The sequence below is a fragment of the Alligator sinensis genome, unplaced genomic scaffold (assembly GCF_000455745.1).
Source record: "Alligator sinensis unplaced genomic scaffold, ASM45574v1 scaffold1905_1, whole genome shotgun sequence".
Classification (NCBI taxonomy): Eukaryota; Metazoa; Chordata; order Crocodylia; family Alligatoridae; genus Alligator; species Alligator sinensis.
The window spans coordinates 176,004-189,482 of NW_005843303.1; the positions used below are offsets into that span (position 1 = coordinate 176,004).

General features: G+C 61.8%; 2 protein-coding genes across 3 annotated transcripts in view; one reads left to right on the forward strand and one right to left on the reverse strand.

The window, feature by feature from the left end:
* Positions 1–4,176, forward strand: part of VPS28 (VPS28, ESCRT-I subunit) — an 8,908-nt gene extending 4,732 nt beyond the window's left edge. Inside the window, exons 3-10 of the mRNA XM_006038289.3 lie at positions 985–1,013; positions 1,405–1,442; positions 1,833–1,922; positions 2,256–2,361; positions 2,643–2,741; positions 2,899–2,952; positions 3,325–3,416; positions 3,726–4,176. Coding sequence (XP_006038351.1) covers positions 985–1,013; positions 1,405–1,442; positions 1,833–1,922; positions 2,256–2,361; positions 2,643–2,741; positions 2,899–2,952; positions 3,325–3,416; positions 3,726–3,843 — 626 coding nt within the window. The 3' untranslated portion in view covers positions 3,844–4,176. The remainder of the gene's footprint in view (positions 1–984; positions 1,014–1,404; positions 1,443–1,832; positions 1,923–2,255; positions 2,362–2,642; positions 2,742–2,898; positions 2,953–3,324; positions 3,417–3,725) is intronic.
* Positions 4,177–5,448: 1,272 nt separating this feature from the next.
* The window catches only part of TONSL (tonsoku like, DNA repair protein), a 19,479-nt gene continuing 11,448 nt past the window's right edge, over positions 5,449–13,479 (reverse strand). For both annotated transcript variants that reach the window (XM_025194793.1, XM_025194792.1), the window contains exons 17-24: positions 12,507–12,663; positions 12,167–12,245; positions 11,583–11,884; positions 9,023–9,194; positions 8,761–8,933; positions 8,191–8,264; positions 7,771–7,904; positions 5,449–6,780 (exon numbers count right to left, since the gene is read on the reverse strand). In XM_025194793.1, coding sequence (XP_025050578.1) covers positions 6,503–6,780; positions 7,771–7,904; positions 8,191–8,264; positions 8,761–8,933; positions 9,023–9,194; positions 11,583–11,884; positions 12,167–12,245; positions 12,507–12,663 — 1,369 coding nt within the window. In that variant the 3' untranslated portion in view covers positions 5,449–6,502. The remainder of the gene's footprint in view (positions 6,781–7,770; positions 7,905–8,190; positions 8,265–8,760; positions 8,934–9,022; positions 9,195–11,582; positions 11,885–12,166; positions 12,246–12,506; positions 12,664–13,479) is intronic.

The window sequence follows — 13,479 nt, forward strand, 5'->3', positions numbered from 1 at the left end:
GAATCTGATCAGGTCCCTCCTGACCCGAGCTACTATGAAACTCTGAAACCCCCCTGCAGGGAGGTGAAGGCTGCTATTCAATTCCCCTCGGTCTCCTCTTCGCTACACTAAATCAGCCCAGGTCCCTCAGCCTCTCCTCACCAGTCCTGTCCCCCAGCCCCACAACCATTTCCATTGTCCTCTGATGGACTCTCTCCAATTTCCCCACATCCTTTCTGTAGTGGGGGCCACAGCTGGACACCGGACTCCAGACGTGGCCTCCCCAGTGCTGAATCGAGGGGAAGAATCACTGCCCTCGATCTGCTGGCAACGCTCCTAACCGATGCAGCCCAGGATGCCGGTCGCCTTCTTGGCACCAAGGGCACACTGCTGGCTCCTGTTCAGCTTCTCCTCCCCTGTCCCCCCAGGTCCTTTTCTGCAGAGCTGCTGCACTAGCTCCCATTGCACCTGTCTAGGCAGCAGACACGCAGAGTAGTCGTGGGGACAGCCTTCTTGTGGGCCTGGAAGGAAATTTCCTAGCTTTTGCCACGCAAAGGCTGTTGATCTAGTGCAGCAATGCTCAGTCGGGTGCATTGAGTTTCTGGGGCGCCACGCAGCACTGCTACTGTTAGGTATGCAAACGGGATACGCAACATAAACCCAGAGATTGCAGGTGGGGATCCATAGTGTTCAAAACCTGCCCTGCTGGGGGTTTCTGAGCTCTCTGCACCAAGAGACTTGCTTTGTTGTTTCTCCGTAGTCAGCACTGGAACAAGCTGGCAGTTTCCAGTGGGGCTGGAGTCTATAACTAGGAGGGTCTTGAGCCTAAAAAGGTTGCGAACCCCTGGCCTAAGTCTCTGTGCAGAGCAGGGAGCGCTGCCCCCCTGGAGCCTTTTAAGCACATTCTAGCTGCTTGTTTTTGGTTGCTCTGAGGGCCGGGTTTGCCCAGACCTGATGCCGCAGGCTGCTGCCATGTCTGTTCACGGATATCCTCTTTCTTTTTAGCCCCAGGGAATAAGCCGGAACTGTATGAGGTGAGTGACAGCTCAGCCCTGGTCACATCCCCAGCCTGTCCTGCCCGACTCGGTCAGAGGGCCCTGTGGCATGCATCCAGAGCAAGCCTGAAGCCAGGGGGTGTGATCTGGAAGCAGATTCGTTCTCCCCAGCCTGGGGGTGGGGTGCATTTGGGGGCGCAGTATCCCAAGGGGACTCCCAGGCCCACGTCATTTGTGTCCCTAGTTCGTGGCACCCCCATGAATCCACCTTTGCTGCCTCTTAGCGAGGTGGCCAGAGGAGCCCGTACATGTCTTCCTCAGTGTAACTGGTCTGACAGCCCAGCTTGCCCATGCCTGTCATGCCCAGCTCAGCAGCTGCCACCTGATGCTTTTTTCTCTCTCTCTCTCCTTTTCGCTGTTGCGCTGGCAGGAGGTGAAGCTGTACAAGAATGCGCGGGAGCGCGAGAAGTGAGTCCCTGCCTGGCTGAGCTCTTTTCTCCTACATCATGTGCATGACCCCATGGGTGGCAGTAGATGGGACTCGGGCAGCAGCTGCCTGCAATCATATCCTGGCACAGAGTGCTGTGAGCCTCTTCCCCGGTGTCCTGCCAAGCCAGAACAGATCTGACATCCCCTGCACTGTCCTGTCTCTGGCCACTGTCGGGTGCTTGGGAAGGGAAAGGGATAAGCAGGAAGATTGTCTCCAAAAGACACCAGGACTTCCCCTAGGCTCTGAAACAAGAAGCGCTGGAGACTGCACCTCTTGTGGGAGGCAGTTGTGGAGGTGTCTGGGGGCAGGCCACGGGAGGGGTGCCTGGTGGCCGTGCCCCTTCACACGTATCCGCTTGCTGCTTTCAGGTACGATAACATGGCCGAGCTCTTTGCCGTGGTGAAGACGATGCAGGCACTGGAGAAAGCCTACATCAAGGACTGCGTTTCTCCCAACGAGTGAGTTCCCCGGCCTGGCCTTGTGGGGATGGGGGAGTGGGGCGGAGGCTCTGTCTGCTGCCCACCTTTGCCTCTCGCAGGGCTGTGTTCAACAACAGCCTGTTGAGTCCCTGCTGTCTGAGCCCCCTTGTCTCCACTGCCTGGGGCCAGTGCAAAGCCTGCAGTCCAGCCGTGCACCTTCCCCTGGGGGCTGACACACCAAAGCCTTGGTCTTCTCCTAGAGGCGCCTGGCCTGGTTTTATACCCTCGGCCCCAGGGTCCCCGCCCCCCACCCTTTGCCGTTCCCACTTTCTGCTGTTACCCAGCGCTCTGGCCTCCCTCCCACCCCCCCAGGTACACTGCGGCCTGCTCCCGGCTCCTGGTCCAGTACAAAGCTGCCTTCAAGCAGGTGCAGGGCTCCGAGATCAGCTCCATCGACGAGTTCTGCCGCAAATTCCGGGTGAGTCGGGCTTGTTGGTGCTACACTTGGAGTGACGGGTGAGAGGCACAGCAGGACCTCTGAGCAGGGGCGTCCTGGGCCCAGCTGTGCTGTTGCTGGGCTGGGTTACAGACTGCATTTTGGAGAGGTGGGGGAGAGATCCTGTGCCATTCCCTGTTCCTCTGCAAGGCAAGGTCTGTTACCAGGTTGCAGCTGGAGCCTACACATCCTCCGTGGCTTGGAGGTGGTTGTGGGGGGCACTGCTCCCCCACGGCTCTTGCTAAAGGCCCAATATCCTGCAGCTCGACTGCCCGCTGGCCATGGAGCGGATCAAGGAAGATCGACCCATCACCATCAAGGATACATCGTCTCCGTACGTGCCCTGGCTGGGAGAGCCCTCTGTGCCTGACCCAGCCCCAGGGTCTTTTTGGGCTGGTGCCCTACGCCCAGCAGAAGGTTGAGGGCTCTTGGGGACCGTTCCCCTGGTCCCCCTCCTTTCCAGAGGGCTGTAGGAAGAGGCCTCTGCTGAGATGACCCACCCCACCCCATCTCTTGCAGCTTTTCATCACCGTGATGGATAAGCTGCGCCTGGAAATCCGAGCCATGGACGAGGTAAGAGCAGGAGGGCCCAGCCATGAGGCAGCGTGTGTTGGAGTTGCATTGGCCCTCAGTCCCAGCGCGCTCCCAGCAGTGCAGAGCCTGAGCCATGGCTGGCTTCACTGATGCCGGGTGAAGACCAGAGACCCCCTGCCCAGCGGTACAGGGCAGGGCAGATGCCTCTGCTGCACTAATGTCTGGGCACCAGAGGCTGTCACTGGGACTCTGGGGATTGCACTGGGCCAAGGAAGAAGTGCCTGAACTTTGAGGTGGGGCTGGGGTTACTCTGAGCCCCAGGACATGAGGCCTGTCCCAGCCTGTCCCCAGGGTCCAGTGTGGGAGGGCTTGGGTTGGGGCTGGGAGCTGAGGCTGAGTGCGCACCCCCAGATCCAGCCGGACCTGCGGGAGCTGATGGAGACGATGAACCGCATGAGCCACCTGCCTCCGGACTTCGAGGGGCGACAGAAAGTGAACCAGTGGTGAGTGCCGCCCCCAGCAGGGAGCCTGGGGCACAGCGAGCTCTCCAGCAGCAGCCTCCCCGGCTCTGCTCTGGCAGGGGCACAGCCCTGCTGCAGGCCAGGGCTCAGAGCCCAGGTGCAGGGGATGGCCGGCTGCTGGTTGGGGCAGGGCGGGGAGGTGTTGGGGGAGCAGGAGCGGTGCTGTCCTTGGCACGCAGTGCCGGGAGAGGCCTGCAGGCCCTGGGTGCCGTGCCCAGGCAGGGGTGTTGGTCAGGGTAGCGCCCAGAGCCGCAGCAACAGCTGCCCTGCACTGCTGCCCCCTCCTGTCAGGTTGCAGACGCTGAGCGGGATGTCGGCCTCGGACGAGCTGGACGACTCCCAGGTGCGGCAGATGCTGTTTGACCTGGAGTCGGCCTACAACGCCTTCAATCGCTTCCTGCACTCCTGAGGCGCTCGGCCCTGCGCCCCCCACAGACTGGTCTCTGCCCGCACCAGTCCCCCTCTGCAAGCACCCCTGGCCGGACGTGGCAGCATCCACGTTTCCTGCCTCTGCTGGGTGGCACTCCCTCTGGATGGCAGCAGCAGGGCACAGGGACTCCAGACGCTCCCCCCTTGCCCTCTCTGGGAACTGGTGTGTCTTCACCCCAACCTCTGCCAGCATTTACGCTGGGGGCAAGCAGCCACAGTGCCAGACCTCGCTGGTGGCAGGTGGCAGTTTGTCACCAACCGGGAGGCTTGTACAAAGGTGTGAATCTAGATGAATAAACCCCCTTTCTTGTGACCACCCCTTGCTCAGTATCCTGTGGGCTTGGGAGCTGACTGGGAGCACTGGATCGAAGCCTGCTTTGGCACATGGGGCTAGGGCAGGGGTGGGCAATTATCTGGGGGTGAGGGCCACAGAAAGGGTTTTGATGTGTTGTCGTGGGCTGGGTGAGCACCCTCCCCCCCCCCACCGTCTCACCCAAACTCTGTTTGGGGCTGTGTGTGGGAGTGGGGCAGGCACGCCCTGCCCTGTGGAGGGGGTGGGCTGCCTGGGAGCCAGCTGGGGATGAAGGGAGGCAGGGGGGTGTGCAGCAGCGCTCCACTTGGAGCCAAGCCCAGCCTGTGCTGTGCTCCTGCCCATGCCCACAGCCCCACCCCTGGCCAGCATGCAGCTTCCGACGGGGCTGTGCCCAGTGTGGCTGGGGCTGGCCAGGCTCACGTTCGCACCCGGAAGCAAAAGGACCAGGACAGCCCCACCCGAGGCTGCCAGCACTGACTGCTGCCCCAGCTGTTCTGCTCCCCTCGCCTCCAGCTGCTGAAGTGCGAATACCTCTGCAGCGGGAGTTATAACATGGCACGACAGGTGAAAAAAGGAACAGCTCATGGCTAATAGAAGTGTCACAATAATCCCCAATGGCCCCTAAACGATTCCGTTTAATATTAGGCCCTGGCAACCTTAGCAGTGGCTGGAGCAAGTTCCCCAGCAGCCCTGGCTTTCTGCCTGACAAGCTGAGCAGTGTCCCGTGCCTTGGCAGAGGTGATGGAGGCAGCCCAGGCATTCCTCCTCGCTCTAGCCTGGGTGGCTTTGGCAGCAGCCCTGACAGCTCTCCTCCAGGCAAGTCCCTCACATGCAGCAGCCTGGGCGGAGGGAAGCCCTGAGGGCCATGTTTGCAGGAGGCCCATCACCCTCAGTCATGGGACCAGCAGCAGCCCTGTGAACACGACTGTCAGCTCTCCTCACTAAGCGAGTGGTGATGTTGGCAAGCTCCCAGGTGTGGTTGGCCTTACAGGCATCAACAGCAGCACCCTGGGCAAAGTCAGCTTCTAAGTCCTGGGCGCAGCGGCCACTGGGAAGCAAAGACTGCGTGGCAAGGCCCGGTGCAGCAGAGCTGCACCACACTGGGAACAGCCCCAGCTTGTGCTGTACTGGCAGCTGCCAGTGGGAGCATGGTGCAGGCTGCCCCAGTGGGAGTGGGTGAGGCTCAGCCCCATGTGGAGCACCGCAGGGGCAGCCACAAGCCAGATCCGGTCCACAGGCCGTATTTTGTCCACCCTTGGGCTAGAGGGGCTCCAGGCAGTCAGGTCCCACCAACACCCCTGATCAACGCGGCAGCAAGGCCTGATCCCTCCACCACTGCTCCAGGCATGAGGGAGTGTGAGAAACGAGGTGGGCTGGGGCAGGGAGCTGAGCCCGTGAAGCTGCTCCGGCAGGAGCAGGGGACAGGACAGGCAGCACAGCAAAGGGGGCCTCAGATGGAAATAGCTCCTGCGCGGTGGGGCCAGGAGTGGAGCCAGACGAGCCCGCTGGCTCCAGGACAGGCTGCCCCCAGCCAGGCCTTCCAGCAGCCACAGCCCCGGCGTGCGTGCGTGCGGTGCCCACCCCAGACGGGTGAGAGCAGCCCGCGCCGAGTGAGGTACTTCCAGTGCCACGAGCGAAGCTGCCTTTTATTTATGCACAGCTCAGCCTGGGCACTTTTTACAGCCCTGCGCTTCCTGCTGCTGCCACAGCGTTCTGGTCTCCCTCCAGCGCGCAGGCCCGGGGGCAGCGGGGCCTGGCGAGGCGGCGCAGCGCAGCTGTGCTACTTCCCATTTCCCCGGCGATCTCCATAAAGCGCTTGTACTCTATCACGACACCGTAGGGTCAGGCCCTACAGGGCACTATGGCCGGGGAGGGCTCTGTCTCGCTCAGGCTTTGGCCACAGCCCATTCTGCCTTTGCAACCCAGTTCCCACACTTACTCCGACTGGGGACTGCAGGCGCCCTAGCCTGGAGTGTCGCCGTCACGGCAGCCACAAAGGCACCGCTCACAGCCTGAGCCGCCTGCCTTGGGCGACGGCAGGGCAACAGTCTCTGTCGCCTTGTGTCACAGCAGCTGGCCCTGGATGCAGCCAAGTGTCCAACCAACTCCCGCAGGCACACGAGGGTGCAAGGAGCCCCGGCCAGGCAGACAGGGCTCACCTGTCTCCTTCAGGCAGGGGAGAGGTGCTGGCTGCTGGGAAGCTAAAAAGGCCCCAAGGAGCCTGGGACATCCAAGCCTGGCCTGCACCTCCCTCCCTGCAGCCCGGCACAGGCCCCATCCCATGACCTGGAGCGTGTCCGTTCCAGGGAGACCTGATGCCGGCGGTTCAGGAAGCAGAGCTTGTCCTTGCGGGTGCTTCACCGTGGCTCCGAAGCTCCGTGGCCGGGGCCCGAAGGGGGCCGGGTCCTCCCCACAGGCTCCGGCAGAAGAGCTTGCGGTGCCTCGTGACCGTGCGCAGCGAGGTGTCGGCTGGACTGCGCCACAGCTCGCCCACGTCCTGCTGGTCGCCTCGGCTCAGGAGCCGGCTGCAGAGCCGCAGATCGCGCACGGCCGCCGAGAGCCGGCTCCACGTTGTGCAGTCCAGCGGGCCACGCACGCCGCAGCCTGCCGCCGAGGAGGGGGAAGAGGCCACGTCACTACAGGGAGCCTGAGACAGGCACCCGCAGCCCAGCCCGCCCTGCGGCTCCCCAGCCCTTTCGTCCCCAAGACACGACCTGGGGTGGTGCTGCTTCTGGGGGTTACGCGACAGCCCTGAGGGTTGGTGCGGATAACCCACCCGTGGGCACAGCCCAGCCTCTCAGGCACGGCCGGATCCCCGAGGGAGGCAGGCAGGCGGAGGGGTCATGTCCAGCCTCCATATTTAAACTAGGGTTCTGCCTGTGTTTTACTAGAGGCCTTTCCCAGACCTCTGTGCTCTGCTGGTTGCCCTCCACCCCCTTCCTGCTCCATGTGTTGGGCTTTAAGCCTCCCCGAGAGGCGCTGGGTGCTGCAGCCCCAGCTGGGGATGGGGCTGGGCCGTGCCAATGCTCCTGCTGGCACCCACCCCACAGAGTCCTGGCCAGAGGGTCTTGCCCCCGTGCTCAGGCTCAGCCCCACGCTGCACTGGGGGCAGGAAGGGCTTTCCCCCCTGCTCAGACTGGTGCGGACTGGGGGGTTTCCCCTTCCTCTGCAGCGGAGCCACAGCCTCGGCCTGGGCTCTCTGCAGCGCCCATGACCGCCCCCGGCAACAGCTGGATGTTGGCGGCTGTGGCCCCCTGTATCCTGGGGGCAGAGGTGACTGTGTCGTGTGGCTCCAGGTCACACACAGGTCTTGTCTGGGGGGTTTGGACGGGGCTGATCCTGCCTCGGCAGGGCTAGGACTGGATGCGACGCTGCAGCTCCCTGCCAGCCCCGCGGCTCTGGGATTTCTGCAAAGAGGAAGTTGCAGAGCCGAGAGCCGGAGCAGCGACTGCCGCCCCCACCCTGAAGTGCTGTCCCGGGGCACTGGTCCCCTGCCAGGCCCGGCACAGACCTACGAGGAGACTGCCACTCTCCTCCCGTCCGGGACAGAAGCAGGCCCCTTTGCTGGTGGCCTCCGAGCCCGTTGCTCCTCACCTGCCAGGCCAAGGTAGCGCAGCTCCCGGTCCCTCTCCCCAGTGGCTGAGAGCAGCGTCCGCAGGCCCGTGATGCTGATGCTGGGGTTTGCAGACAAATCCAGCGAGGTCAGAGTTGGACAAAGAGGGAGGCACCTGTAGCCGAAGGGGGTCAAGGTGAGGCCTGGCAGTGCGCCTCCCACTCCACAGTGGCTCGCTCTGGGTCAGCCAGCAACCTCCATCTCTAAGGGAAGGGGCTGGTGCGCCGCAGCCCCTCAGGTTCCTGTGGCCACTTCCAGGAGGGGTGGGGGGCACAGGGGCGCTGGGCAACTCAGCCCTGACCACCCCCGGGGCCAGGCGGCAGGGCAATTTGGAGCCTAACCAAAGCAGATGCTTGGCCTCCCGCCCCATGGGGACACGTGCCGTGAGCGGTGCTGGTTACCTGGCCAGTTCTGCGACCGCCTCATCGCCCAGGTGGTTCCCAGACAGACTCAGGTGCGTCAGCACGCACCCGTCCTGGAAGGAGATGGTGACTCGGTCAGGCAGGAAATCGGGGGGGGGGTTCCTAACCAGCAAGGTCCTGCCCCGGCTCCTCCCCCAGCACGGGGGGCTGAAGCACAGACAGCCTTCAGCGCGCAGCCCACAGCACTCCACGGGGCGGGCAGCAGGCTCCCGCAGCAGTTGAACGCTGCCAATGTGCCCCGCCCGCATTAGTCCTCCCAGCCTCCCTCGGGTGTCCCTAGGGCTGTGCCCAGAGCAGCCCAGGCCGTGGCGGGGCCCTGGCAGCGTCAGAGCTGTCTCAGAGGGGAGGCTCCAAAAGCCACAGCTCGGCTGAGCAGGGTAGGGAGGACAGCGCCAGGATGTCCTTCCACACTGCACAGAGTGGCCAGAGGGACCTTGTCCCCTCCAGAGCTGCGAGGACAGCCCACAGCCCCATGAGCAGTGCTGCCTGCAAGCGTGCAAGGGGCTGCTGCAGGACACGCCCCGCCTGAGCTGCCCCGGGGCCTCTCACCTGCGTCAGGTACCGGGCCACGGGGTCCACGACAGGCTGCTCCTCCAGCTTGGTGACCACGGAGCTGACGTCCAGGTGGCTGAGGGTGGTACAGGGCAGGCTCTGCAGAAGCAGCTCCAGCCCGGCGGAGCCCAGGGTGTTGTGGGAGATGATGAGGGTCTTCAAGTGCACGGCTGCCAGGGCAGGGAGCAGAGACGGAGACTGGTTAACACGGGCACCTGCAGCAGAGGCCCTGAGCCGCCCGTGCCGCGACAAGACTCACCTCTCAAGGCGGTGGCCAGCAGGGAGCGGTAGTGCTGCAGGAACGCTCTCGTGAAGTCGCAGCCCTGCAGCTTGAGAGTGGTCAGCAGCGGGCAGGCTTGGACCAGCGAGGCCAGGGCCCAGGTGCTGCCATTCCCCAGGGGGTTCAGGCTGAGATCCAGCTCCTCCAGGCTCTGGAACAACAGGGAAGGCGAGGGGAGAGGTGCTGGAGGGGAGAAATCCCTGCAGCCTGTGCCAGCCACCCCAGCCTCCAGATAGGAAGGGTACCCTATAGCTCCCAAGCGGAGCCGTCAAGCACAAGCCTCTCCTCCAGACCATCTCGCACGCCCGCTGTTTCCTGGCAGCTCTGTGCTCCCGAGGGAGCCCGGGCACCCTCGCTTGCTGGACTTACAAACGACTTTTTCTTCCCCCTCCACCTCATCTAACCAGAACTAAGCAGAAAAAAAGTTTAACAGGCGTCTCAGGCCGTACATTGCCCGGTCCCAGTATGGGAGCCTATTTAAACTTGATCGACTAAAACTCGGTCGCCGGGATAGGGAACGCTGAGGCAAGAGACCGAGTCTGAGCAGGTACGGGCAACATCTGAACAACGGTTCAGGGTTCATCACAGCGTCCAGCCCGTTGGAGCCCTGACCACAAGTGCTGTCATACTTTTCCCGGGACGACTGGTGGAAGTCCTCCCCACGAAGTTTATGAACACTCCAATAATCCCCTTACGGCTGTTAAAAAACTACAGTAAAATCTGAGTCTTGCTAAGCTGAGGCTTATTCACAACTGGTAAAACACAAAACCCTGATGCTGCAAGCATGGCTAAGCCATCTGAGAAGAAACAAGGTAGTATCCCATCCAGTATATCTTCTATGCATAGTAATTTCAAGCTGGCTCCTAGGTGTCTGGTAACTCCTTAAAACTTAATGTTTTCCCTGGTTGTTCATCAGTTTCTTGAGATGTTCCAAACCAGACAACTCCTCGGCACTGAAAAAGGGAATTCATTTAAATGTAAACTGTTTATATAACAGGATTTTCCCTGTCAGTTATGGCTTGGGACCCTCTTGATTTACACAATTAGAAGAATGCTTTGAAGAGGCTGGACGACAGGTACAAGAAAGCTGCAAAAGCAGCAAACAGTGTGCGTCAAGAGAGAGAAATCTCCCTCACGCCATCCGCTGCTGTTCTCGAGAAGCTGGGAGAGACAGATCCTCTCCTTCCGTCGCCTGTTTAACCTTCAACGATCGTGCTAAAAACGTTACCTGTCAGCAAACACCCCGAGTGCCTTGGCACGGTGAGATCCCAGCTCTCGCTCCCTCTCTTTCTCTCTAGGCATACCTTTCTGAACCTGAATTGCATTAGTTAAGCTTGAGCTACGTTTCCCCAAATACTCAATGAAACCAGGGTAATATTGTAATCGTTTTGTTGGTTTTCCCCTGCACGGCTAGTACTACTAGTGCCATCACACATTTCATGTACTTAGCAATAAATCACTTTGATAGTCAAACCGGTGGTTACCAGGTGTATTTTTCCTTCTCTGCTTTCCTTCCCCACTTGCTCTGCAACAACGCTTCTTTTACCTAAGCCAAAGATCCCGGTGAAGCCCGAATATACTGTTGGGTCTGTTCATCAAGAGGCGACCACTACTAGGACAGTTAGGGCAAACGATTGGGACGTGCTGAGTTTGAGACACATACGGGGATCAGCTTGCACAGGCCGACTGACCCCGTTTGGCTCAGACGTGCCCTAATGCACTGAATGCTGGCCCGTGAGGGTGTCAGCTGGACGCCCAGCCGGATGCAGAGGTCCTCTGTTCACCTGTGTGCTTGTGTCTGACCGCATTGTATTGTTACCTTAATGCACTGACTCCTGGCATATGAGGGCGTCAGCCTGTCCACGCTGATCAACCCGGCTGGGTCAGGCGTGTCACGTTAATCTCTGTGTGTATTTGACTGATTTGGTGGCTGGAGGAACCCAGCCCCATTGAAACGGAGTCCTGCAAGATAGCTCCATTGGGGGTGAAGACTTGCAGAAAGGAGAGATACAGCTCCGTATTGAAACACCAGTAACACAAGCAGCACATTGACAGAATTACAAAGACCCCTAATAAATGAGCGCGCCCCAAAGTGATGGGCAAATCTGGTAACACCACCTGCAGCCCATCACATCAGGGGCAGGACGTGTGGCAGGTAGGGGCGTGCTGGGCTCCCCCAGGCTCCCTGCAGCACCCCCGGAAGTAGAGGATGTCCCTGCCAGGCCCCGGGGGCAGGCTCCATGGCAAAAGGATAGTGACTACCATAGGATGGTGGCACGAGCTGGGTCTGGCCTGGGGCAAAGCCAGCTCATTCGTGGCACGGGGCCCTGCTGCACCCATGAGAGTCCCATTGGGGCAGGGTGCACGTGGCTCCTGCATGCTCAGGCAGCTGCGGCTTGAACAGTGGCAAAAACGGGAGCTCCCCCGGGCCCTCCAGGGGTGACATTCCAGACCACAGACCCCTCCAGAAGCCTTCACAGGCAGGCCGAATGCCATCCCCGGCCTCCTCCCCTGCCCATGGAAGTGCCCCCCATGCTACCTGGAAGGCCGTGGGTCCAGACGGCTCCGGGACCAGCCTGCGGAGCCCCTCGGCACCCAGCTGGTTGTCCGAGAGGTCGAGGAGGGTTAGGTGGGGCAGGGTGCCCAGTGTGGCCAGCAGCTCACCGGCCACGCCATCATCCAAGGTGTTCCCGGAGAGCCTCAGCTGCCGCAGCGGGGTCTGCAGCTTGAGGGCGCGCAGCAGCGGGGTGAGCTGGGTCTGGCGCAGCGCAAACCCGCAGGCACCCAGCGCGGGGCCCTGCTCCTGCTGCCCCAGGACCTTCACTAGCAGCGGGTGCTCCCCTGCAGGGGGGAGATGCATCAGGCCTGGTTCTGCCGAGCCTGGTGCCAGGGACCTGCTAGCTGCTGGCCTTCAGCCCACCTCCCCAAGGGTCGGCCAGAACTGTACCTAGAGCCCCCATGCCCCCCTCGCACTGCCAGGCTGCAGACCATTGCAAACTGAGCAGGGTTCATGGCATGGGAAGGGCCCACTATGCCTCCAGCCCATCCCTGCAGCCTCTGGAGTCTCCCAGGCAAACCCTCGCCCTCCTACAGCTCCCAGACTGGCCTGGCCACGACTCTTACCCACGTCCAGGCTCTGACAGGCCTTCCGGTACCGGTCCAGGAGCGGGGGAAGGTCCCAGGATTGCACCTCTGCGAGTACCTGCAAGAGCGGAGACACCATTGGTGCACGAGCTGCAGCCGGATCCACACAGCACAGGGAGGCTGGGATGAGACAGGAGGAGACCTAGCCCAGCCAGGGCGAGGAAAGGAACCCAGGAGTCCGGCTGCCCTGGCCTTGGCCCCAAGACGCGAGGCCCAAACTTCATGGCAGGAGGCGCCAATGCACCTGGGCAACCTCCCAGGGGCGAGAGGTAGGGCCTGGCCCCAGCCGACACCACGGAGCTGCCCCGCGCCACCTCACCTCCTCATTGCTCTGCAGGACGTCCATGATGAGGTCCTGGGGGGCCAGCAGAGCCCCCTCCTTCTTCAGGGTGAGCCGCGGCAGTAGCCCGCATGTCTGGTAGTAGCGCTCGGCCGCCTGCCCCGCCAGCCACGACACCGGGCGGCTCTCGCTGCCGCTGGGAGGGGGATGAGGAGTCACTGAGGGGACCGCGCCACGGATCCCAGGCACCACAGCACAGCCAGCCCCTCCACCACCAGCACCCACGGGACACACAGCAGGGCCGGAGCCAGGAGGCAACTGCTACAACTCGGCCTCTCTTGCAACCACAACCGCGGGTGTCTGCCCCCACGAGGGGCTGCCTGGCCACCCAGCTGGCTAAAGCCACCAAGTCATTTAAGCAATTTGGGCTGGTTTGGACAGGGCTGATCCTGCTCAGGCAGGGTTTGGACTCGACGTGACCTCTGGAGCTCCCTGCCAGCCCCACAGCGCCGGGCTGTGCGCCAGTGGGAAGAGGATGCTCAGCAAGACAGGAAGCACGATAAGAAAGGTCTTCCTGGCGAGGGGCATTTGTGACTCCGGGGCTCTAGGAAAACACCCAAGCCTGGAAACTCAGGGATGGAAACCACCTCTCAACAGCAGCAGCCATGGTTTCATAGTAGGTCTGGTTGGAAGGGACCTGAGCAGATCATCAAGTCCGACCCCCTGCTGTGACAGGAAAGAGCACTGGGGTCAAACGACCCCGGTGAGGTGTTCATCCAGCCTCCTCTTAAAGCCCCCCAGGGTAGGAGCCAGCACCACTTCTCTTGGAAGTTGGTTCCAGATCCTAGCCGCCCGGACAGTGAAGTCGCGCCTCCTGGTGTCTCGTCTGAATCTCCCCTCTGCCAGCTTGTGACTGGTATTTCTAGTCACTCCTGGTAGTGCTTGGGGGAACAGGGACTCCCCCAATGCCTGCTGGTCCCCCCGACTAGTTTGTAACAGGCCACTAGATGCC